Genomic DNA, 23,573 nt, shown 5'->3' with positions numbered 1-23,573 from the left:
AACAGATATGATTCATTTATCAGCATGCATTTCTACTATATGTGTGTATCAGTAATATAAATGTACATAGCATACTGTGAAGTGCTCCCTGTGCCTTTTCAGCACTTTTATCCTCTCCTTGAGCTGGATCCATAATATCTTGCGCAGGCTGTAATGACTCATTAGATTTTATAGCCACACGCTGCATTCCCATGTGATTGGCAGCACATGTTGAAGTATGCGGCATCATAGCTTTTGGAAATGAGTCATTAAGTTTTACAGAGCAGTGGACTCCCTGGTGATAAGGCCATGTGTGTCACATGCTCATTACTCTTTCTTTACGCCTGTGATGATTTAATCCAAAACAGAACAGAGACGTCCACAAAAGATTCAGTGAAAACACTGTTTTAATATTCCTAAAAATGGTTTTGTTTATCTATGCATGAACATTCAAGAAATTACATTCTGCAAGGATTCGTCCATAGCACATTTTTGTAAAAGCTGTGTTGTGGTGATTTTAGGCGCAGGCCAATGACAGCGACAGTGACGTGGGATCCAAACTGAAGCACAGATCCTCCGGTTCAGACAGTGAAACAGATGATAGTGAGGATGACAAACGGCCCAAGCGAAGAGGCAGGCCGAGGGCTCGCAAAAACAATGTGGAGGGATTTACTGACGCAGAGATCCGCAGGTAATTTCACTTAAATTCCACTTACTTTTTTAAAAAGGGCTTGGCTGTAAACATTTCATTTACTTAATGGTCTATTTATTGCAGGTTTATAAAAGCATACAAGAAATTTGGAGCTCCGCTTGAGAGGTAAGAAACACAGTGATCAGAAGTGATATTTTTTGTTGCAAATCCAAATTTTGTATTCTATTCTATATATAGGAATAGGTCTGAAATAAAATAAAAAGTACAGCTATATTAATTTATAGCGCTTTTCACGATGCAAATCGTTGCAAAGCAGCTTTACAGAAAATTAAAGTTTCTACATTAGATTTAGTAATGGCTTATTAGGAGTGACTATCTAAAGTTGATGACAATATGGCAGATATGTACAGTAAAAAAAATCAAGCAGTTAGCACTTCAAGCTCTTTGTTATGTAATTAAACAGAAGGTGAGCACTATTAACCCCACAATTATATGTTGTGAGCCGACTTCTATGAGAATTTGGTCGTTTTGTATGTTGTCTGAGGGTTGGCGTCATCTGAGGTCTTCTTGGGGGTTGGCATCATCTCTTCTCAAAGTAATAAAAAAATAACAGTAATGAAGAAATAACGAGTAAATCATGCAAATATTAGCAAATAATGCTAATTACAATTTTTGGGTGAACCATGTCTTTAATAATTATGTTTTTACTTCTCTTTTTAATGATGTAGTCCAGTGAGAAGCAGTACTGAACAAGGTTATGTTAGTATTATTTATATATTATTATAATATTTATTAACATTTTGATTTATATTCCATTGCTATACCTTTTGATTTTGTAATTGTTTTGAGTTTTTGCGGTTCGGTTCATTTTCGGTACAGTAAGGGAAAGAAATGCAAACATTAAACTGCAGGTTGTTTATTACTATACACTTTTTTTTTTTAATACTTTTTAATAAAATATATATAAAATAAGAAAAGAATAAGAAATAAAATACTGCTGCAAAGTTCTCCACTAAATAAAATACTCTGTCTCAAACCAATATCATATAATAAAATATAATGAAAAATATAAATAAATAACTATGATTACAGTGCAGCATTACCAATCCCAGCTTGTAGGCCTGCTTCACCAGAACCGTGCCGTGCCTGCTGCTGTAGGTGAAAGGGAGGGAGACCGCCGACAGACCAGGCTCTTGTCTTCATGACAACAATATCTATACTTCATGTTGAGCATAAATATAAAGCCTACTGATAAAGGACACCGTCAACAGTATTGACGGCAAAATAGACTACGTATGTTTGACAGGTGCAATATTTGAAAATCGATAATTATTAATTTATTTTTTAAATGACATTCATTTCTGAATTTATGTCAACCTGTTGACTTTCAAACATCAGAGTGTCATGAATTAATATGTATTTGTGTACAAAATGACATATAAACATATTTTCCTATTCTATTTTGCCTGGAAACGCTTCCAACACGCTTGTGTGTCGCGTGAAAAATAGGCGTTGGTTCTATTCAATGACCGTCTTAACCATAGACTGTAAAAAAAACACAGGCAGCCTACAAGCTCTAACCTGTTAACATGGGAGCCACAGGCAGCTGAGACGCTTGTGCCACCTATCCAGTGTGTCACCGGCATTAGAATCAGCTGCAGGGCGGGATTTGCGGCGAACGTCGAGACTTCCGCCACTTAATATGTTCGTTTGGAAACACGAAAATGTACTTATTTTCCGCACACAAAATATTGCATTCCGTCATTCGGTACACACGTGCACCGAACTGAAAGCCCTGTACCGAAACGGTCCAGAACGAACACACGTACAAATATAGAACAATTTTAACAGGAAGGGATAGAACAAATCATACATTTAACATATACATATCAAACATATGCTACAGCGTGTACAGTTGTATACTTGCACATCTATATTAACACACATACACCAATATAAATAAATACACCCGTATATACATATGCGCATATACACGGATATATTTGTACATTCATCCACATGCGTATGTACCATCCCCCCAGTTTAAAACAAAAAAACACCAAGAAGAAGGCCAGTTAGGTGAGGTTAACTATAGCTATAGCTTTTTTGTCTGTTTACTTAGCTGGGAATGTTTTGTTCTCTATATATCAACCACTTTTCTCAGCCCGTTATAAAAGCTGTTTTTTCATCTTTAAAGTATATGTTAAGTTCTTCCATTAACAGAATTTCTTCAATTATGCCAAACCATTGTTTACAATTCAAAGTAATATGTTTAAGCCAATTCCTAGTTATAGTCTTTTTGCAAGCCACAAGAAAAACCTAAATAAATATGGGTCCCTTTTAGGTACAATGCCTTTAATATTTCCCTTAAATAAAAACAAAGGTTCTTAATATTCAGATTTTAATTCAGCTTTATTTCAATTAACAGAAACTATTTTTTTATATTTTTTTCATAAACAGCAACAATATGCAGTCAATTTAACAGTAGTACTGAACTGGTTCTGGTGTTTTGTACAGGCTGGAGGCAATTGCCCGTGACTCTGAGCTGGTGGATAAGTCCGTTGCAGACCTGAAGAGACTGGGAGAACTGGTGCACAACACCTGTGTGACTGCAGTGCAGGAGCATGAGGAGCATGTCAAAGAAAACCCTGTGGAAGGTGTGGGAAGGGTTAACAGCAGTGCTGAGTTTCCCTTTTCTTAAAATCATCTTTAACTTGTATTATATTTTTGTTGCAGCTAAAGGCCCGGGGAAAAGACGAGGAATTAACATAAAGATCTCTGGAGTTCAGGTCAATGCGAAGTCTATTATCCAGCACGAAGAGGAGTTTGAACCGCTACATAAAGCTGTGCCTTCAAATCCTGCTGAAAGAAACAAGTGAGTCCTAATGAAAGCTAGATTTAAGATTCTTTTTCATAAAATAGTACACAGTTGAGTTGCTACAGCTGCTGGGTGGAGATTTAATCAAGCCACTTGAATATGATTTGATGGGTTTATTGGGGAACTTCAGTTTCAGTCAGTTCACTTTGAGTCCAAATAAATATACATTCCAGGGTGGTGCACCATAATGTCTTTTAAACCCAAGTTCAATTGAGGCTATTGAATTGAGGAGAAAACAGAATCTAGAATTTAAGGAGGTAGGATTAGAAAAAAATCTGATAGCTGCACTGCATGTAGTTTTGAATCATTTAGAATTCAGAATTATTATTATTTGACTTAGTACATTTTAAATGTTATCAAATAATTCTTCACTTTACTCAGTATTGTATAATCAATAAATGTTTATTAAGTTGCCAAAATGTATAAAGTTGTCTGAATATTGTGTGGTAAATTTGGACTATATTGAAAACATGTAAACAGTTGAGGAAAATGGGCAGAATCCAAATAAAATCACAATCTAATCTGACTTTCTCTGCTGCATCACTTTACATTTTCTGTCAAATTTTTCTTTATGATTTAAATTCTGGTTGCATTTGAATGCATTTTTGAAGGATTTGATAATGACGTTTTTTCCAAGACTGATCCATTTATAAATAAGGAATAAAATGGGACTGAAAAGAGTCTTTTGCATTCGGCTAGATTTCAGCTGACCTGTCGGGTGAAGACTCCACACTTTGACGTGGACTGGGATATTCATGATGACACGCAGCTGTTACTGGGTATCTACGAACACGGCTACGCCAACTGGGACCTGATCAAGACCGATCCCGATCTCAAACTTTCTGAGAAGGTACATTATTAAGTCAAGTTATTGCTCGCTCGCAGTTAAATAAGCAGCATCAACAATGTGCAGGTTTGACCTCAAATGTCCTGTTGTCTTTATTTATAGATTCTCCTAGATGACCCTGATAAGAAACCTCAGGCAAAGCAGTTACAGATGCGAGCAGACTACTTGCTTAAGATGCTGAAGAAGGAGCAGGAAAGCCAAGATGCTGCTAAAACAGGAGATGAGGTGAGGATTGTGGGTGTTTCAGGTTTGCAGGTTTTTAGACTTGCGCCACCTAGTGGCTTGGAGCAATAGAAGATCTTAAAGTGGTGGTGTAAGGATTAAATAACAATTTGGTGGCCATACACCATTTTGGGCTGGCAGCTTTAAGCAAAAAAATTGTGTTTGCAAAGACATTTTGAAAAATAGGTGGTCTTAACGTGTACTGAAGATCAGTTTCAGCCAATAGATTTAATTGCATTTCTTTTTCATTCTTTATCTTCTCACTTCCCAGACCAAACCCAGAAAGAGGAAACCTCGAACGAAGAACAAAGCCCCCAACAATGATCTGGCCAATGAGATCACCTCTCCTCGTCTCTCCGACAACCTGTCAGAAGAGGGAGAGGTGAAGGTTTGTTCCTTTTGTTAAATCGTGTCACCGATTTAAAGAAACCGATTTGTTAATGTAGAGATGTAAAGACATCGAATCCACCGCACTAACCAGTTAGGCTGCATATTTACAATTCTCTCGCTTTCCAGGACGACGGAGCTGAAAAATCACCCACAAAGAAGAAACAGAAAAAGGATAACAAAGAGAACAAAGAAAAAACAGGAACTCCTAAAAAAGAGAAGGAGGGGGACAAAGACAAAAAGCGTTCCAGATCCAAAAAAGAGAAGGTATTTTATATGGCAGTATTATGTTTCAGCATGAGAACATTTCCTTTAGAAGCTTGGACTTAAAAGTGTTATGTTTCACTGTCATCCTGTGCACAATATGGTTGTTAGTTTCTTAGATCAACAGGTTGACTCAAACTCATGATTTAGGCTTAAATGCAGTTAAATTATCTGTGTTATTATAACTATAAAAGCATTAGTTTGTCTGTTTTTGAGAATTGGATAATTTTTTTAAATCCAAGATGGATTAGACTTAATCTGTACATGATCGAGTTATACCATGTGTCCGTGTGCTTCTCGACTTCTCACATTTTCAGGCCAAACCAGGAGGAAAAGGGAAGAAAGCGCAAGGCCCTGTGCACATCACTGCAGGAAGTGAGCCTGTACCAATTGGAGAGGAAGATGATGAGCTGGACCAGGAGACATTCAGTATTGTGAGTGTTAAAATTCTCATTTCAATCTTCCCTTTACTTGGCGTGATGTACACCGAAGTATGTTGATAATGTGTGATTGTGTCTGCAGTGTAAGGAGAGGATGAGGCCGGTGAAGAAGGCTCTGAAGCAGTTAGATAAGCCGGACGAGGGGCTGTCCGTGCAGGAGCAGCTGCAGCACACTCGTACCTGTCTGCTGAAGATCGGAGACCGCATCACAGAGTGCCTTAAATCATACAGCGACCCAGAGCACGTCAAGACCTGGCGCAGGTATCTCAACTACACATTACACATCTGATTTCAAGAGCTCCCGTTAGATTCCAACAGTATATTCAACACCGCTTTTTTTTTTTTTTTTGTCAGAAACCTCTGGATTTTTGTTTCTAAATTTACTGAGTTTGGGGCCCGGAAACTGCACAAGCTGTATAAGATGGCTCAAAAGAAGCGCTCCCAGGAAGAAGAGGTAAGCAGATCTTAAATTCACAGTTCTGATTATCATTGTTCTCCTCATGGACCGCTTACTCACTTCCTCCTGTTACAGAAAGAACAAAAGAAGAAAGATGATCCTGCCAAGAAAAAACCCTTCAGACCAGAACCGTCTGGATCTAGTCGGGACTCTGCAGGAACCCAGCATGCACCCAAACCCCATCCTCCGGTCAGCCATCCGCCTGGACCTCCCCCTCACGCCCACCATAGAGAGTACAACCAGCCCAATAAAAGACACTTTCCTAATGACGGTGAGAGATGCAACAATCCATCAAGTGTCACAGTTTTGGGGTCCAAACACTCTTATCAGATCAGAAAAACAAACACAGATAATTGCACTCACATTGTGCTGTAGTACTGTTAAACCAGGACCCTATGATGACTGTGATGCGGAACCAAGTCATAAAAATGAATTTGTCAAATTTTGTATGGATAAAAATCTAAAGTAGGTCAGTACAGTTAAATCAAAAGATGATATGGACTAGTGTCTGTGAATATTAAGCCGCAAAAAGAATATGAATATGAATCCTGCATGTTCAGCCTCTGCTGCCTCAATATGTGAGTACATGAACACATGCTCTGAGAGCCAATTCATGAGGATTTGACCATTTCTTTTGAGGAAAAACTATAGTTATATCACATACAATCAGAAACTTGGTCTTCATAGCAACCTGTCAAAATAAAAGTTTGATTAACTTGAAGAAACTGTGACAAATATATTACTTAATGTAATGATAGTATTACTAATACTAATAGTAATTTAAAAAAGTAATATTTACCAGAAAAAAAAAAATTTTCACCAGAATTTATTTAGCAAACAAATTGAAATGCACAACACAGTATTTCTGAAAAAAAAAAAAAATAATTTATATATGAGATCAATTAATTAGAGATGCTTTTGATGATTACATTTTAATGGTAACATAAAATAGAATCCAGAAAAATAATGGACAACAGTTAAAATTTAACAGTTTAGTTAAAATAGGACTGAATTTGAGAAAAAAATTACAAATATCTTGGGACCTAAAATATGTCGTTTTTGTTAAACTAATAATATATTGTGTAGGTTTCATGAATGCAATTAATTAGACATGCTTTTTGAATAATAACATTTACATTTATTTAATTTATTTAATAATAATAAAAAAAAAAGAAATACAGATTTCTAAAGCCGTACTAACCGAATAGTGCTCATAAATGTCTTCTGAGAAAGTGTTCTCAATTAAAATGGAGTAGAGGCTTGGACCCACAAACCGTATAGCTACATCACACAGCTACTATAATTCTGGTTTTGATGTCGGATCATTTTTGTACAATCAAAAAAAAAATGCCATTTAAAAATTCCTTTTGGTCTGGTTTGGTATCTTTTAACAGACAGGGGAGACTGGCAAAGGGACCGGAAGTACAGCTACCCAGGTAACAGCAATCAGCCCTGGCAAGGGGACCGGCATCACCCGTATGACACTCACCGGTACAAGGACCATCATTACGGTGACCGCCGTCCTCACGGTGACTACCGCAGCTCGGGAGGTTACCGTAACAGCGGCTCCCCTCGCAAACGCCCCTATGAGTATGGGAATGATAGAGACCACCGTGGCCATCGAGACTATTATGACAGGTGAGACAGAGTGGCTTTTTATTGAATCTGTTAACGTTTACGAGCCATCCTCATACCCAAAACTGTGTTGTTGTGTGTAGAGCTGTAGGACTAATATTTAGCTTCTTGTTTACAGACATCCAGACCCCAAGAGAAGGCGTTCCGATGAATACCGCTCCCCGAACTATCACCCAGGAGGAGGAGGGCATCCACAGGACTTCAGAAGGATGCCGGACCACAGGGGACCCCCTGGAAACCATGGCCCCATGGGGCCCGATCACTACCGCCCCTTCCACCCTGACAAACCCCCGCCCCTGATTGACCCCCGTTCCCCTCAGTCTCAGAAATCCCCCCTTGAGCCCATCTCACCTGCTATGGAAAGAACTGTGGAGCAGAAACCTGTGACGGACTTTAATTGGAACAACAGGAAGACGTGAGGTGAATACTTGCTGAGTGCAGAGACGCTCTGTACTGCCAAAAGGACGTGACTGAAAAGCAACCTAGGCAATAAATGGAGCCTCCAGCAAACTCCTCTTTATTGCCACTGTGTCCTCCGCTCTCTTCTAGGATTCACAGCCAGGTTAAGTCTGCCATTTTGGACTGAGGAGACAGAACAAAGCGTGGTTAGTCCTATGGACTACGATTGAACTTGAGAAAGTGTTCAAGTGCGCCTGAGTTAGAAAGTGCCTCATGTATTTGGTTTTTGTCGAGAGTCATTAGCAGAAAGGGACTATACTATGTCTTTTTGTTTCGTGTTATTTTGGTTTTGTGCAAAAAAGGATTATTTCATGAAAGTAGCCTTTGTGGGAGGAGAAAAAGGAATTGTTTTAATTGCACCTTCAGATGTTGATTCATATTTTTGTTGAGCTATTTGAAACTGTCACTTTTGCTTTCCGAAATGCCCAGACCCCTGTGATCGTATGTCATTTTGAGGAAAGAAAATCAAGTAATTACATGTACATTTGTGTCTGTCTTGTGTGATGAGCAACGACCGCAACAAATACTGGAATTTTTTGTTGTTGTTTTTTTTTTGGCTTAATGAGTCTTCGCTATTGCAGACCCGCCATTTGTTAATATTGCCATGTTGGAGGACAGTAGCCTTGTTTAAAAAACAAAGAAGGAAAAAAAAAAAGGCTAAACAGTATTCAGGGTCCATGTAGACCTTGTCCGAACACTAGATAATCATAACACTTAAGCTATCTTCGTTTTTATTTTCTTATATCTGTAACACTTGGCACCACTTAAGTCCACTTTATGGTCAGTGCTTGTACTGTTGCATCTTTTTATTGCACTAAAAGGACAGTACTTGCTCGATTTTGAGTATGTAGTTATGGGTAGACGTTATCCGAATCTGATTTTCATGTTGTTTTCTCAGTGTAAGTGTGCTGAAACGCTGATAATGTTGACCTTTAAGTGGAAATGTGAGTCCTGTATGACTGGACAGATGCGTGTTTCAGGAGCGGGCAGGTGTCACAAGCTATTTTTTGGTGAACCAGATTTTGTGCCAAAGCATTGACAGACTGGCATGCTGGTAGACACTGTTCATTGATTGTTAATTTGATGTGTTTTTTCCATCTGTGCCTTATTCTTGTGTAGATTCAAACACCGGATTGGTATAAGTATGTTGATCGGTCGAAAATGACGCAGTATTATGCGGTTGTGTACAATTTCAAAACATTCGCCAGGATGGAATTTTACCTTGGGTGCATGTAAAAGCCAGCTCTGTTGAGTTGGGGGGGACAATGTGGTGCACTCAATCCCCGAAAGATCCTGGTGTCTGGACTCAGAGAGCAGGTGAGCTGTGGACACGTCTGCGACGGAATACTGAAGATGTGTTACTTCTTTCCCACCCGAGCTCCTGCTCACACTCGGCAGACGTGTTGAGGTTCGAAACAAGCCAATTTAAAGTAATTTATATTTGTGAAAAGCCACTGTTTAGATTAACTGTACTGTACATATGTTTATAGACCTATATGTATTAAACTTTCCTACATCATGGACTATCTGTTGTTTTCTTCAGTGATAATTAAAACTAATTGCCGCTTTTAGAACTAGTTTTATGCAAACTATTTCAACTGCAAGTTGACCAGCTTGGATTTATTTAATTCATTTCCTTTCAGTTAATGTGATATTTAAGAAGAATCCTCTAAATTATAAAATTTTGTCCAAAGTTCTGCAAACCCCAGGCTTTGTCAGATATAACCTACATAAAACATATTTTTTTGAATCATAATGACGAATTGGTTAAGAAACGTTAAAAAAATTTCATTCCTCATTTTGTTTATAATTGTTGATTTTTATAATAAGTGGGGAAAGCACATTTGACTAGGATATTAGTGGATCATAGAGCAAGGGTTATAATAGGGCTCGTACATGGAAATGTAAAGACAGGATCATGGCTGTGGTCTACAGATGGTTCAGAATATTGTGATTACTTATTCTACCATTAGGTGGCAGTCTTAGCTCAGCGTACTCGCATTACGTCTGTGGTGAAGTCAAACCAAATGGAAAACAGCTGAATACAAAAACCCAAACATCAAAAATATATCAACATGACACTTTATTTTTTCTTTAATAAATAATTTACAGTATTTACAGGTGGTGTGTGGCACCGCTTTAGTCCTACATACAAAAACAGACTAAGCTGTCTGGTATCTCCCATTCAACGTTAATACATTTGAAAATGTTATCATACACTTTTATCTTTTATAGCATTACAAGTTTGATAACCTCTTTCACCATCAAGTTAAAACCAAGTAAGAGCTAGGTTAAAGAGAATAAAAACATAAAGTGCTTTTGTAATAAACAACACATGAACACCGCAAGTCACACGTTTCCTACTTTGTATTTACTTAAAGGACAAGATGTGTTTTACTATGGTTGCAAACTAGATTGTAAGTCCCTTATCGTATTGTTTTCTGGTGCTTGTGTACATATCCCTTTACATTTAAAGGTAAATTTGACCACACCCTATGATGTACCAAAAAATCAGCACAAAATATTATTTACTAAATCACACAAACTTATATACATGTCACATTACACATATAAATCCGAAAAGCACTGACAACACAAGCACACTTAAACACAAAAATCATTACAATCATTTTGCATGCTTTCAAAAGTCTCTTTAAAGCCATGAACTGCACCTACAACACAACTTTCTAAGCAGTAGTAAGGCTCGCAAAACTTGACAGTGTAAGAATAAATTACTGTGAAGTCTCTCAGAGGATTCTTTGTGCATAATTCATATCTAAACCATATTTTCATAGTCCAAACTTTTTACTAAGAGAAAACAAACACTGATAAGTGACAGCTGTGAATGATGTTCTTCGAAGAAATGGGACATGATGATGATGATGATGAAGTTACATGGGCTTCATCTTCCATAAAGACCTTTCCAACAGTCTCTAGACATGGCCTATAAAACTATTAGGCTACCAAGGGTGCAGTTTCACTCTTCAAAATAGTGGTGCTATGTATCGTGTGACTTCAGCTCGCCAATATTACTACTGTTATTTACAATACTGCGTGCCAGTAATCCTGAGCCTGCTAATGGCTGAAGAGCAAAAGCCCCCATTTCAAATGTTATAAGAAATGCGTGGCAGATGTTCTCATAAGCTCCTGCACTGGTCCATCCACCACACTGTAGTTAGCAGCACCTTCCAATATTATACACAATCGGGACATCTGGTTCGAGCCCAAATACTTAAGTAAACCACAAAAGGTCCCATGAGAAAGCGAGAGAGAGAGGGAAAATTCAGCTGTTGGGGAAATTGTTGGCACCATGGCTTGTTCTTTGGCAAAACGCCTCGCCATAAATTCACAGATCTACAGAGTCGTGAGTTAAACGGGGCCTACAGCACAGCCACGTCGACACCCTTTTGAAATGGAGAGCAAGGCGGTGCTCTTTAAGAAGCAGTAAGGATGACGGATGGATCTACCTTGTGGGTCCCATCTCAAACTGCAAACATTGTATGGAGGAACCTGGCTCTCTCCTGGATATATACATTGATGGTAATGCTACCTACTGCAAACTGACATGAATATTTTTCCACGAACGTGTATATTTGAAGCAAGTGTGTTCAGAGACAACTCTTTCTTGGGCTATACCATTGTATGACGTGGATATCTTTTACTTCTTTTACTTGTTCTCTGTAGTAGTTCAGGCTGATTTTGAACACCCTATTTGACAATGGAGGGAATTCGATGAATATTTTCCGAAATTATAACACCTAAGCAGTATGGGTGTAGTTTAAAGTCTGTTTGACATGGCTGACACCCTTTTTTATATGAAATGTAGCAAAGAGCTCTTGGCAGGCAGTAAAACTTATTACTGACCCATGAACCACCACACCAGAGCTATATTAGGACCCTGGGTGCAATATACAGATACTATGAAACACTTCACACACACACAAAATAACATCTTTCTTTTGCACACACACATATAGACAAACTATACAAAAGGCCAGATGTTATGGCCTGTTAATCTCTGTAGACAACATGACTTACTAGTCTGTTATGGCCTTGGCCAAGGGGTTTTCTCTAGAAAGCTAACATTTTCCTGAAGCTGGAGCTTCTTCAAAGAGAAAACTCCTGCCGTCCCTCCAGCGTTTTGAAACATTAATAAAATCTCCTGTCATGTCCTCTAGCCCGACTCCGGGAGACATACTTCACCTCTCACTTGGCATCGAGTGAACTGAAGAACATCTCCAAGCTCTTCTTTCTGCAAAGGATCACCCCCCTCTCACTCCTGTCAGTGGCACGTCACCCTGGTGGGAACAAGGGTGGTTTAATCTGACTCAGGTCTCGGGACCTCTCAGCGCTGCGTTCTCTGTCATGAAGCAGTTGTGAGATCAGCAGGATGACCCCAGAGATGGGTGGATCTCCAGGAACGCTTCTGCTCTGGCCTGATGAATGAACGTACGTGATGATGATGAGAGATGAGTCCATGGTGTGACACAAGACACACGAGAGTGAAAGCCCTCAGCAGAAGCTCAGGCTCTAGCTGAGAAGCCCAGCTTCTGGTAGATGTAACACAACACAGTGAGAGCAGCATTTCACATGCATACAGCATCTTACAACCATCTAACAAGGATGTCCAATGGGGACTACAGGCGAAAGGAAAACGAGCCAGTCCACAACTGTATGACAACAAGGCTGATGAGGATTAGGACACTAAAAGCCCATTTCTCTGAGGCAGAGTTGAATACTGTATCCTTTTCAAAGAGGTGATACTTGTCTTTGTTGGAGTGGAGCATTTTAACATCCTCAAAGGCGTAGTAGGCCGCCAGAGTGAAGTTGATGTCCCCAGAAGATAGCAGGTCAAAAACACAGGATTGGAAGTACAGATCCTCAACTGGTAGACGTTCTTTGCACTTGGCCATGGCTGACTGGTATGTGAAGCCATTAATAGGAGCGCCTGGCCGCCCCCTGCTTAAGACTTGGCTCTCCGCCGCCCGCGCTCTGAAGCTCCTGAAGTCTATTCGCTGGTTTGCAGGGCAACCGTGCAGGCAGAGGTAAAGATCCTGGTTGTCCTGGTCCTCCACCGAATTCACCACCTCCTCTGGCATCCGCACCGCAAAGGTGAGGTAGCGGCCAACCTGCCGGACTACAATGGTGGTGCCGATGTAGCGTGCCTGGATCTCCACGTGTTGTCCAGGCACCTTCTCTACTATGCGCAAGGTGTTGGCCCCATGGCGGTCGCCTCCGTTCTTTGAACCATCAGCGAATGCAGCAGGAAGCTCGTCGGTCTCCGCATGGTACATCTTCTGGTCTACACATTCTTGAAAGTTCTTGAAGATGATCGTTAGCTGTGGTAAAAGTGAGAACAAGTGAGAACAGTATTCAAGATCAATGATGGTCTTGGACATCAATACTTAAAAACAAAACAATTCTACAGGGGAGATGGCTAGAAATTAACATTTCAAGTGCACAAAGTTTTGATGTTGAAAATGCTATTTTTGTTCAGTCAAAACCAGCCAAGAAACCGCAACCACAGACATAAAGTGTTTTATGCACCACTGCATATGGCAAAAGATGGTGACTAAGTACTCAATTCTGCATAACCGAGCCTTGTCTTTATAAAATCAGAGGACTGTGTAGTGCAGACCCTCCAAGCCCAGAAGCTTTCGTAATGTCACATTTCAGCAGCAGCAGCAGCTCAAGATACAGGGGGCCAATGTAAACGCACTCGGGAGAAACACAGGTCCAGTCTATGTTACAGCAGGCCTCAGTATGCAGACACAAAGACAATCCATTCATGCTGCTCAGAGCCTGCCTGTGAACCCCGGATTCAGCTCCAGGGAGTGGACTCGTGCCAGCTAGAGAGCACAGCCTGCACAGGGGCTCATTAGAGAAGGCTGCTCCTACCTCTGACTCCTCCAGCAAGCTGCCATTAGAAGGCCAGTGGACTGCTGACACATGTGTGACCTCGAGATGTCCAGGCTGCTCTGATCTCGCAAATGATGCATATGAGTGTGTACATACGTGTCTATGTCTGGAGACTCAGTTAAACCAAACCACCCTATAATCACTAATGGGGCAGTGATCTACCTCCTGTTAGCACCACCCTAGATTTTCGCAGGACAGCGAGAGCTCGTTTAAAGCAAAGGGCCTATCAATAAAAAAGAGATGTCTTGTTTGCACAGGTGCCATCTGCCTGCAGACCTGTTTGCGCATTTGTCCAAGCTGAATGGCCTCTGAGAGGCCTCAGTTTAACAAAAATATCACGATCCCTTTCCCTCCAACAAGAAAGAACTGTGGGCCCATCTACTTAATGGGGAATCATTAGAGGTTTTTTCGATGGCGGAAAATTGCTCTGTTTCCTAATGTGACTGAGTACAAAGTTCTTGTGTTTTTACTGCCACAAGGAAAAACTCTGAAACACATTCAACCCTGGTCACACAACTCCAGCAGCCAAAAGCACATCAGACTTAGTGAAATTAGCATTCGGCAATCGGACAAATAAACTTGAAGTCCTGTGTTTTCACCTTAGGCTCCACAGCTGGCCAATTCTAAGGCAGCTCCCCAGTTTGACCAATGGGCCGTAAAGCAAAACAATGATAATTTATGAGGTATGAGGGCCAACTAATGCAGAGAAAATATCAGCAGTTTCCTGTATGGACCGAGCACTTAGTTAAAACAACAAGACTCCTAACTCACACAAACAATGGCAAGGGCTGCCACAGATATAGCAGCATTAGTTCTGACTGTCTGAAAAAAAATGAAGGCACGGGAGTCTGCTAACATTCTAATTTATTACTTCTCTTTTTTGTCGGCATTTCTTTAAAAAAAAAAAAAAAAACATAATCAGACTTTCACTAATTGTCTTATCTCGTCTTCATCTTACTTGGAGCAGATCCAAATGCTAACTACATTCTGCAATTACAAAGTCTGCTTTCTCTTCCCACTGGTAAAACCACACTTTTACCATTAACTACTTCCATGCTGAAACCGTTCCTTAAAAGGTTGGTGTAATGAAACCGAGACGGATGCTGAAATTACTTTTACTTGTTTTTTATGTGAGGTACTAAATATCGTTACCTTGCTAGTAGCCGTAGCAGACGATCCAGGCACAACAGGAGTGTTCGTGACCTGCACAGACAGGTACTTATTGTGAATCAGTGGCCAGGCTCCCTCAACTTTACAGGTCTGAAAGTCATCGGTGAATGTTCGGAGATGTGGGTCCCCAAAAAAGCCGCAGTGAGTGTAATTTGGTGGCGCGGCATTACGTGGTAGACTCCGCTCGTAATGGCACACTTCTGGCCTGTCGGAGGGAATGTTGACGTCCGGTGGTGCCTGGACTGGGGGTGGGGGTGTGCGGGCACGAGGCTGGGTAGTGGGACCTTCTTTGGAGCAGTTGTGTTGGCTCATAAGATCCTCTATACCATGTTGGGCTGAATGGTAGGCCAGGTCACCCCGGCATGTACGGGCAGTGCGACGGACACAGTTGTTATACGCTCGCAGCGCAGTGCAGAACTCCTCTTCTGGGCCAGAGCTAGAGGTGGAGGCCCAGAACTCAGAGTTACACTTCAGGATCTTACACTGCAGAGTTGCTGTGAAGTCAAAAGAGAGATAGCATAAACACACTGTCATGGTCAAACCAAGTTTACAGAAAGCTGAAATGAAATAAGCATCAACCAGAGTAGCTGACAAAACTGATTAAGCTTTTAAATTGAAAAGTAACAGTTAAAATAAAAACAAAGGCTTTTGAGAAAAGGTGTCGTAAAATATCAACATCCTTTACATTTTTATTCAAGAATAGCCCATTTTAATTTCTTACAGTTAATTTTACACCCTCTTTGCACTTTTAATGCACGTTTCATTTTTTATTCTGATTATGTCAGTTATGTTCATGAATGCCAGTTGCTCAATTCTCTCAAATCAACACATGAATTCTCTCATCATCTGGACAAAGTGAGGCTTTAATTCCATCAGTAATAAAAACACAACAAAAAAAAACAAAAAACAACAACATTCCAACCAAGTTCCAAGTTTCTGTGTTTTGCCAACTTCCATCAAGTCTAAGTGCTCTAAATGCTTTATAAAGCAAGGCTTTTGTCATCTTGTTGCCTTTTCGAAAATAAATTCAACAAAAAAACATTCAAGCAGGCCAATCAACGTTTGTTGAGTTTATGTGAAATTCTAAATGTTAATGGGATATTCTGATTACGTCTGTGTCACAGGGGAGAAAAGTTCAACACTTAAGTTCTATTGTAATACAAAACGTAAAGCAATAAGCATCTAAATAGGCATCGTTATAAAGTAATGAACTCTCGACAGGCTTATCTAACTTCATTACCTCAACCTGAATGACATCACTTTATATTAGTCAACGGGCTGTATGCTTTATCGAAAAATGACTGATTCCAAGATCCCAGTTGGATATCTAGCATTTCACACTGTTTAAGGTGCAACATATATTAATAGCAATTAAAGACAAATGGGAAGGAAGCCCTCGAACTGACAATCACACCAGCAAAAGTCTATTATTTAGAAGTGCTAATCATCTCAAATCAAATTCACACTCATTCACACCTTGTGCTGTCTCTTTGCATTGCTAAGCAGATCGCGGGGGTGCTTTTGAGTAAAGCACCGTGGGTGTCAGTGACCGAGGGCAAATGCACATCTGAAAAAAATCACTTAGGGCTTTAACAGAAGGGGGTAGCTGTTTGTGTGTGTGTGTGTGCGTATGTGTGTGTCTGTGGGAGGGTGTAGTCTTAGGACTCTGAATGAAGACAATGCAATTTGTCATTGAGAAGAAACCAGCGGAGTCATAAATTAGCCCTGTGTAAAGGGATTAGGTAGAGTTTCATCAGCCATGCAGGGCAGGAGGGAAGGGGGCTAAGGACTGCCTTAAAGAAACAGGATCTCTGTAGAGAGACTGGCTCCAGGACCAATGGGCGGAACACAGAGTAGGTCTCACCATTCCACAGGTCAAACTGGATATGAGATAGCCACCTGTCCAGAGCAAAAGGCCGTAATCAAAGGCAAAAGCAATTTCAAGCACATTCCCCTTTCTCGGATTACAAGATCTGAATTAAAATCTGAAGGCTTTTCAGTCATGTGGTTTTTCACTCTTTTCGTTTGATAAAATGCAAGGACATGCCAAAACTCCACACAACTTTGCTTCCAAATGATCACGCAACAATCTTTGTTGTCTATCCACCTACCAGCTACAAAGGGCATTTATCATCCATCTGATAAGAGACAATAGGCTCATTTAAGATGTCAACAACTAGTGCTTGCATGATTGCCTTTTCTCTGGTGTTAAATTACTTTGAAGATGCGACACAGGGTATAAAATCAAACTGCACACTACTTACAGCTGACCGGAGCCTTGGCAGAAAATGAGATTGCACTTTTACTTTTATTAGACACATTAGACACTTCTTTTTACAATAAATACTACTTTGTCAACAAAGATTTTAAATAAGATTAACGTTCCATTTAAGAACTTTGAAGTTTTTTTTTTACTTTTGAAGACGGTCTTCACGCGTTTTAAAAGGCTTTACTGTGTGTGTGAAATGGTTTTTGGAAATGTTGCCCTCACAAGCCCAGCGAAGGCATGTAATAGGCTAGATGTGGAGGGTTCGCTTCCCCTCCCCCAAACACGAGAGCACGTCTCCGGCAGAGCTGTGGGAAACACTGCGGTAGTGCAGCACAACCGAACCGAACCTTCGGATGACCACGCTCTCATCGCACGGTTTTACCAATGGATCAAAACAAATCAAATTCATCACTCGCGATATGCAAACATCCTTTTTTTTCTCTTATCTTGCGAAAAAGTTTAGATGGAAATGTAACACCTTTATCTTAAATGTATTATGTGTAGCCTAAAAAGTTATAAACAACATTATTCAAGCGTGCATAATGAAGGAATGCACACTAACATGAATTAGAAGATAAATAGTCTAACTTTTACTAGACATAACTGGGTCATGACTAAACAAAATACACCCAACTGCGTTTAATTTGCTGCTAAGTAACAAAGCATGCGTTTGTCTGCGTTATTTTAACATATTTAACTGATTTGGGTGTTTGTTGTTTGATAGAGATTATGTTGCATCATTGGTTCGATAAACCAATCCCGAATAAACATCTTTATTTCCAGTCCTAAAACTCGAATTATATTACCCATGATAAATGTTGTTCTTACCTGCTGGAAACAGACAGAGAAACCCAACAACGAACTGGCAGACTTGTAGCGCCGATGGTGCTGCTCCTTTCCCCATAACCATCCATCCAGCACGGGACAGCGCTCCTCTCCTCTCCCTGTTTACACCAGCAATGTGAGGAAAGGCGGATTAGAGCAGTGCTGCGACTTTCCGTTTGATTAAGTTGCTGGAGAACCGCAACACAGCGAAATCATGCCGTCCGCCCTTCCGTCGGACAAATATCGCTGCTTTTTGTCAGGTATTCTCAGTGTTCACACATTCCCAACCCTCACTAGAAACGTGCCATCGATCTTCCAGTTCGCTAGTGTCAAGAGGGTGCAGCCTACACTGCGAAGTGCACCAATAAGAAGTCACTGTTTCGCCACCAACCCCTCACTAGTTTCAAGTTACGCCTGAGCTTTGAAAAGTACTTCACGCGTTTGCAATGTAGGCTGCGAACTCATGAGAGTGAACACATTGTTACTTTTTAATAAATTACTAAAGTGAATACTTTCCTCTGCAGCTGTATGTATCCTAAGTTCGGACAGAGTCAAAAGGAGGCTGAAAATGTATTTAAATCAAGTTCTAAAATTACTATGGTAATTAGCGTTTACTTGTCTTATAGATAAATTCACCAATTAGCCTGACCATTTAATCTCATTTGTCATCCCAATAATTGATGTATTGAAAAGTTGTTCACTATAAATGAAAGTAGGCTACAGACAGTCACATGTCCAGATTTAGTATACATAATAATTAAGCGTCCATTCTAAATGTATCCAAGACAGATTGCTTTGTCTGATATAAATCATAATCACAATAAGTGTTAGTGAACACAGTACGGTTGAAAAAAGGGTCATACAGGTTAACTGAACATTTGCAAATACATAATAATTAATTCTTTTAGGCCTATATTAACAATACAATGTTACTATACTGTTGTTACTACTTGCAATCTGAAATAAAACATACTTTCAATAAAAAAAAAATATTTTTTTATACATAATGAAAAGTTTGTTTCATTAGGCTGTCCAAGTAGTTAAATATACATGCTTGTATAGCTGATGGGTTATAGCAGATCAAATCCTAGTCCTGAAGGGCCAAAGTCCTGCAGAGTTTAGCTCTAATTCGTCCCAATATACATGCCTAGAAGATTCTAGTAATTCTGAAGACCTTGATTTCTTTGGTTCAGGTCTTTAAAGGGTTAGTTCACCCAAGAATGAAAATGCATCCATATTCTACTCACCCTCGAAGCATCCTAGATGTATGTGAGATTCTTCCTTCAGAATAATCAAATCAGAGTTGCTTTTCCAAGCCTTTCAGCGGTTGTTTGTTGTCAACATTTCAGAAGACGTGAAATGAAGTGCGCGCATCTGTAATAAAATGTCGCTCACATGGCTCTGAGAGGTGAATAAAGGCCCCCTGTTTTGAAACCATGCATTTTTGTAAGATAAATATACAGATTTCAAATGTAATGAACACTTTATTTCACACTTCTGCTGACTGTTGGGAACTGGAAGATGTGCAGGCAGATGTCATAGTTTGTCAGCGCTGCATGTTTTGTGACGATTGCAGAGAGAGAACAAAACAAAACGCCAATCACGAATTAGAATTACAAAACGAGGATTTGTAAAAAAAAAAAAAAAAAAAAAAACCTTGGAGGATTTCGAAATAAGCCAAGAGGAGATTGGGTGTCCTTTGCAAAAATAAGGAAACTTGTTTCCTTTGCTCCTACATTTCCCAGAGGCACGTGAGCGTGACGCATACATCGTCGATCTTACACCTGCAAGTCTTCCGGTTCCTCACAGTCAGCACAAGTGAGAAAATAAAATTGTTTATTACGTTTGAAATCTGTATATTTATCTTACAAAAACGCATGGATTTGCTACAGGGGGCCTTTATTCATAGTTTACTCTAGGGTGAACTAACCCTTTAATTGGGGATGGAGCTAAACTCTGCAGGACAGTAGCCCCCCCATCGGGAGCAGACTGGATGGACACCCCTGTGTTACATAGCCTACTCATTTAAATGCCAAAGAGAGAATCAGATTCTGATAAAACTGAATTTGGAATTTATGCTTTATCGAGTATACTGAACTTAGGAAGAAATCAGAAAGGACAGATGCTGTCCAAACCTTCAAATAAAAAATGGAAGAGAATCCCATACCACCCACAATTAGTTGGAATGGTATAATGTATGATCACCTGTTACATAGTGTTCTGTCTCTGTCAATGTAAATGCATCCGCCTAAGCATCAGCATACATAATCAATGCCTAGGACTTTTAAAACATCTAGCCAATATGTGATGTGACACCAGTTAAGAGATCTAACAAGCTTATGTCAATGCATTTGCTTTATTAAATCACCCTGACAGATTACCTTAACAAGATGTACTGCTATAAAATGTGAACTATTTATATAATACATAATCATACTAGGACTTCTTTTTTGTTTCTGTGAACATATACAATGAAGGATGAATAAAACTTGCCAATCTATAAAATAAAAAAGCTATTAAAGTATCATTAAAGTACTATTAAAGTAGCAAACAATCTGATCATAAATGTCTTGTTGGGATTTTCACAGGCCGAGGTAACCAAAAGGTCCTAAAGAAAAAAAAGGAATGTTGATTTGGTATAGGGCAGGCTATATGGTGTTGTTTTTAGTGGTCAGCTGCTGCAGTCCAACAGATGGCGCTTGCACAGTGGTTGAGAATGAATGATATCTCCAGAGATGCGTCCTCATGTATAAGGTTTTTTTTTTTAAGAACCATATTATTTACAGTTCAACTGTGATGTCTTCATTTTCTTTTGAGATTAGAGAAAATTAAATGGAGGTGCATTAAACCAAAACGTAACATTATAATACCTTATCCTTAATGATGGTGTTGTGAACCCAACACAAATGTTATCTAACCATTTGTGAGTTTAATTGATAATTAACAGCCTGTCTATGATTTCTAGTGCGACAGAGGCTAAAAAAATTTTTTTTTGAGATAACACTCATTAGTGACAGCAGCTGTGCATGACATCTAAAAATCCCGTTCTCCCTTTCTTCTGTCCTAATTAATGCAAAAATGTAAATTATTCCTGATATTAAACATAATACTTATATCTAGATCAGCACTGAAGACGAAGAACTGTACTAGCTACAGTGTAATGCAGACTTTTAAGTCAAAAACTACAAGAGACTATGCAATATAATGTTCCCTGTGCCATTTAAGAGAGTGTTCACTGTTTAAGTAGCTAACCACTGCATACTGTTTGAAATGAATCAACGTTATCTGTCAAGAAATCAACCAGAACCCACCTTTTTGAATGCATGGAGCTCTTCGACACTTTTGGGTTGAGTTTCTTTGCAGAACCGGGATGAAGCTTGCCTGTCGAATCCGGACTGAAGCGCGAACAGGCGTGCTTTGTAGCCTACCAGTAATCCGAAATACTTATTTAAGTCCATACATCGTTGTAAAACTAAAGGTTAAGCACTCCTGTCGTCCCTGCATGATTTCCCTTGTTTATTAGCTGTTTATTATTTTAAAGGAAAGATAGTTTTTTTTATCTAAACGCTGCTAATCTGCTTGCGGTGTCTGATGTTATTTTCATCATCGGTGTCGTGATCTTGAAATGAAGGTACGATCCGTCAACCAGTTTATCGAGACACACGCGATGAAAAAGAAAACCTCGGAAATGTTTTCGAATCGATAGTGTTCTTCATTTTGCCGTGGTATTCCCAGGATTCCTCCGTGGCTCTCAGGAGTTGAGTAGGAAGAGCCCTCGGGGCAGCAGTGTTGATAGCGCTGGCTCGTTTCCTCGCCTCAGTGTTGTGAAATGACGAGTTTGAAAGTGTGAGGCACAATGATCAACGCTGCAGTCTCCAACTCCCCACACTGTCATAGTCAACACGGGCTTATGTCTGTTAAACCAAGCTTTATGATTAACGGTAAGATTATAATGTATCTGGATTAGCAAACACATTCTGTTTAAACATTTTTAGTCTGTAATTTAGTGTGTGTGTGTGTGTGTGTCTCTCTACATCTCGATATAATTACCATACCTATCTACTACAACTTGAAGTAGCCTAGTTAACCAATCCACTACTTATCCATAAACTGTGTTAATTAGCCTAATGGTGTGCTGTTACCATGGATGTACTTTAATAATAGCCTAATACAAAACATATAGACATTTACATTTTTGTGCATTCATTTAATGTGGTCATCAAATGTAATAACTGATATTGTGAGTATGATGTTGCTATTATACAACAGTAGCAGCACAGTACTGTTCTCACAGTATATTTCTTAGGCTGTACAAAGAAATTGTATGCAAGTACAATGTGTTTTAGATTAAAAAAGATATATTAAAAAAGTAAATAAAAAATACTAGTTCTTATTTGATCAACTACAGCAAACGATAATAGTCTGAAAACTGCAGAAGAATCAGGCTTTGAGTTGCAAGCAACACACAGACTACAACAGAGTATTCCCTTTCACAGCATTCAGTACTCACTCGATTCTAGGATTTTTTCGTGTATAACTTTCCACACAGAGAAGGAGTGAAAGCGATAACACAGACACTTGGGCTGTGTCCAAAACGGCATACTCTCTGAGTAGGTATTTCTTCTGAATAAGTACTTATTTGGTGCCCATGAGTAGCATAAATGTAATCTTGACATACTGTATTCATCATGTTGTCATGTGACCATCAATGTCAGTTGTTTCACCTCACTGCCATTCACAAATCCTCCCCAATGGCCTCATTGGATATCAGATGCACACTTCATAACTTTTTTTCCTATATGAATACTGTGAATTTAGGCATACTACTCTGTTCACATTTTGTCATGTATGTACTTATATTTTAATTTTTTTTATTTTGCCTACTATATAGGAAGTATGCCATTTCAAACGCAGCTTTGGACTTTTAAAAGTGCACATGCCCAGCAGATGTTGGCTCACAGGGACCCAGGTTTGAGTCTATCCTGGCTCCCTAACCTTCTAGAGAACCTGCTGAATCAGATGAAACCCAACTTTAACATCCATTAACATGATCGCAAATCAAAAGTTCAGGCTACAGTGTATTTATTTAGGAAAATTCTTAAAAGTAGGCGCACATATAGTTACAAACATGTCATACAAACAAACTACATAAACTAGACTTGGTTTATTG

The 23,573-nt window shown here is 39.5% G+C and overlaps 2 protein-coding genes across 10 annotated transcripts in view; one reads left to right on the top strand and one right to left on the bottom strand.

Annotated features, from left to right (window-relative positions):
- The window catches only part of LOC127977158 (chromodomain-helicase-DNA-binding protein 2), a 44,740-nt gene extending 34,996 nt beyond the window's left edge, over window positions 1-9,744 (top strand). For 8 of the 9 annotated variants that reach the window (XM_052581862.1, XM_052581863.1, XM_052581866.1 and 5 more), the window contains 14 exons: window positions 501-670; window positions 755-796; window positions 3,149-3,288; window positions 3,368-3,506; window positions 4,209-4,359; window positions 4,459-4,581; window positions 4,850-4,966; window positions 5,095-5,232; window positions 5,547-5,663; window positions 5,752-5,930; window positions 6,024-6,123; window positions 6,202-6,397; window positions 7,521-7,764; window positions 7,880-9,744. In XM_052581862.1, coding sequence (XP_052437822.1) covers window positions 501-670; window positions 755-796; window positions 3,149-3,288; window positions 3,368-3,506; window positions 4,209-4,359; window positions 4,459-4,581; window positions 4,850-4,966; window positions 5,095-5,232; window positions 5,547-5,663; window positions 5,752-5,930; window positions 6,024-6,123; window positions 6,202-6,397; window positions 7,521-7,764; window positions 7,880-8,180 — 2,157 coding nt within the window. In that variant the 3' untranslated portion in view covers window positions 8,181-9,744. Of the gene's footprint in view, window positions 1-500; window positions 671-754; window positions 797-3,148; window positions 3,289-3,367; window positions 3,507-4,208; window positions 4,360-4,458; window positions 4,582-4,849; window positions 4,967-5,094; window positions 5,233-5,546; window positions 5,664-5,751; window positions 5,931-6,023; window positions 6,124-6,201; window positions 6,398-7,520; window positions 7,765-7,879 lie in introns of those variants that run through there. The other variant, XM_052581869.1, reaches the window with a different exon arrangement.
- A 542-nt stretch (window positions 9,745-10,286) lies between these two features.
- On the bottom strand, window positions 10,287-22,281 carry LOC127977168 (repulsive guidance molecule A-like). The gene is made up of 4 exons (XM_052581882.1): window positions 21,715-22,281; window positions 18,407-18,522; window positions 15,292-15,803; window positions 10,287-13,559 (listed from the first exon to the last, which is right to left on the bottom strand). Exons 1-4 carry the CDS (start codon window positions 21,726-21,728, stop codon window positions 12,858-12,860), a joined length of 1,344 nt encoding a protein of 447 aa, XP_052437842.1. The 5' UTR covers window positions 21,729-22,281; the 3' UTR covers window positions 10,287-12,857.
- Window positions 22,282-23,573: the final 1,292 nt, after the last annotated feature.

Source organism: Carassius gibelio, chromosome B18, assembly GCF_023724105.1.
Source record: "Carassius gibelio isolate Cgi1373 ecotype wild population from Czech Republic chromosome B18, carGib1.2-hapl.c, whole genome shotgun sequence".
Lineage (NCBI taxonomy): Eukaryota > Metazoa > Chordata > Actinopteri > Cypriniformes > Cyprinidae > Carassius > Carassius gibelio.
Note: the sequence above shows the minus strand (reverse complement) of the source record. Positions and strands in the feature narration are given on the sequence as shown.

Bases quoted from the DNA above. Each gene is read 5' to 3' on its own strand.
- LOC127977168 (XM_052581882.1), bottom strand. The intron at 15,804-18,406 runs GTAAGAACAACA...TTGACTTCACAG, and splicing joins TCTCTGTCTGTTTCCAGCAG to CAACTCTGCAGTGTAAGATC. The intron at 13,560-15,291 runs GTAACGATATTT...CTTTTACCACAG, and splicing joins CTGCTACGGCTACTAGCAAG to CTAACGATCATCTTCAAGAA.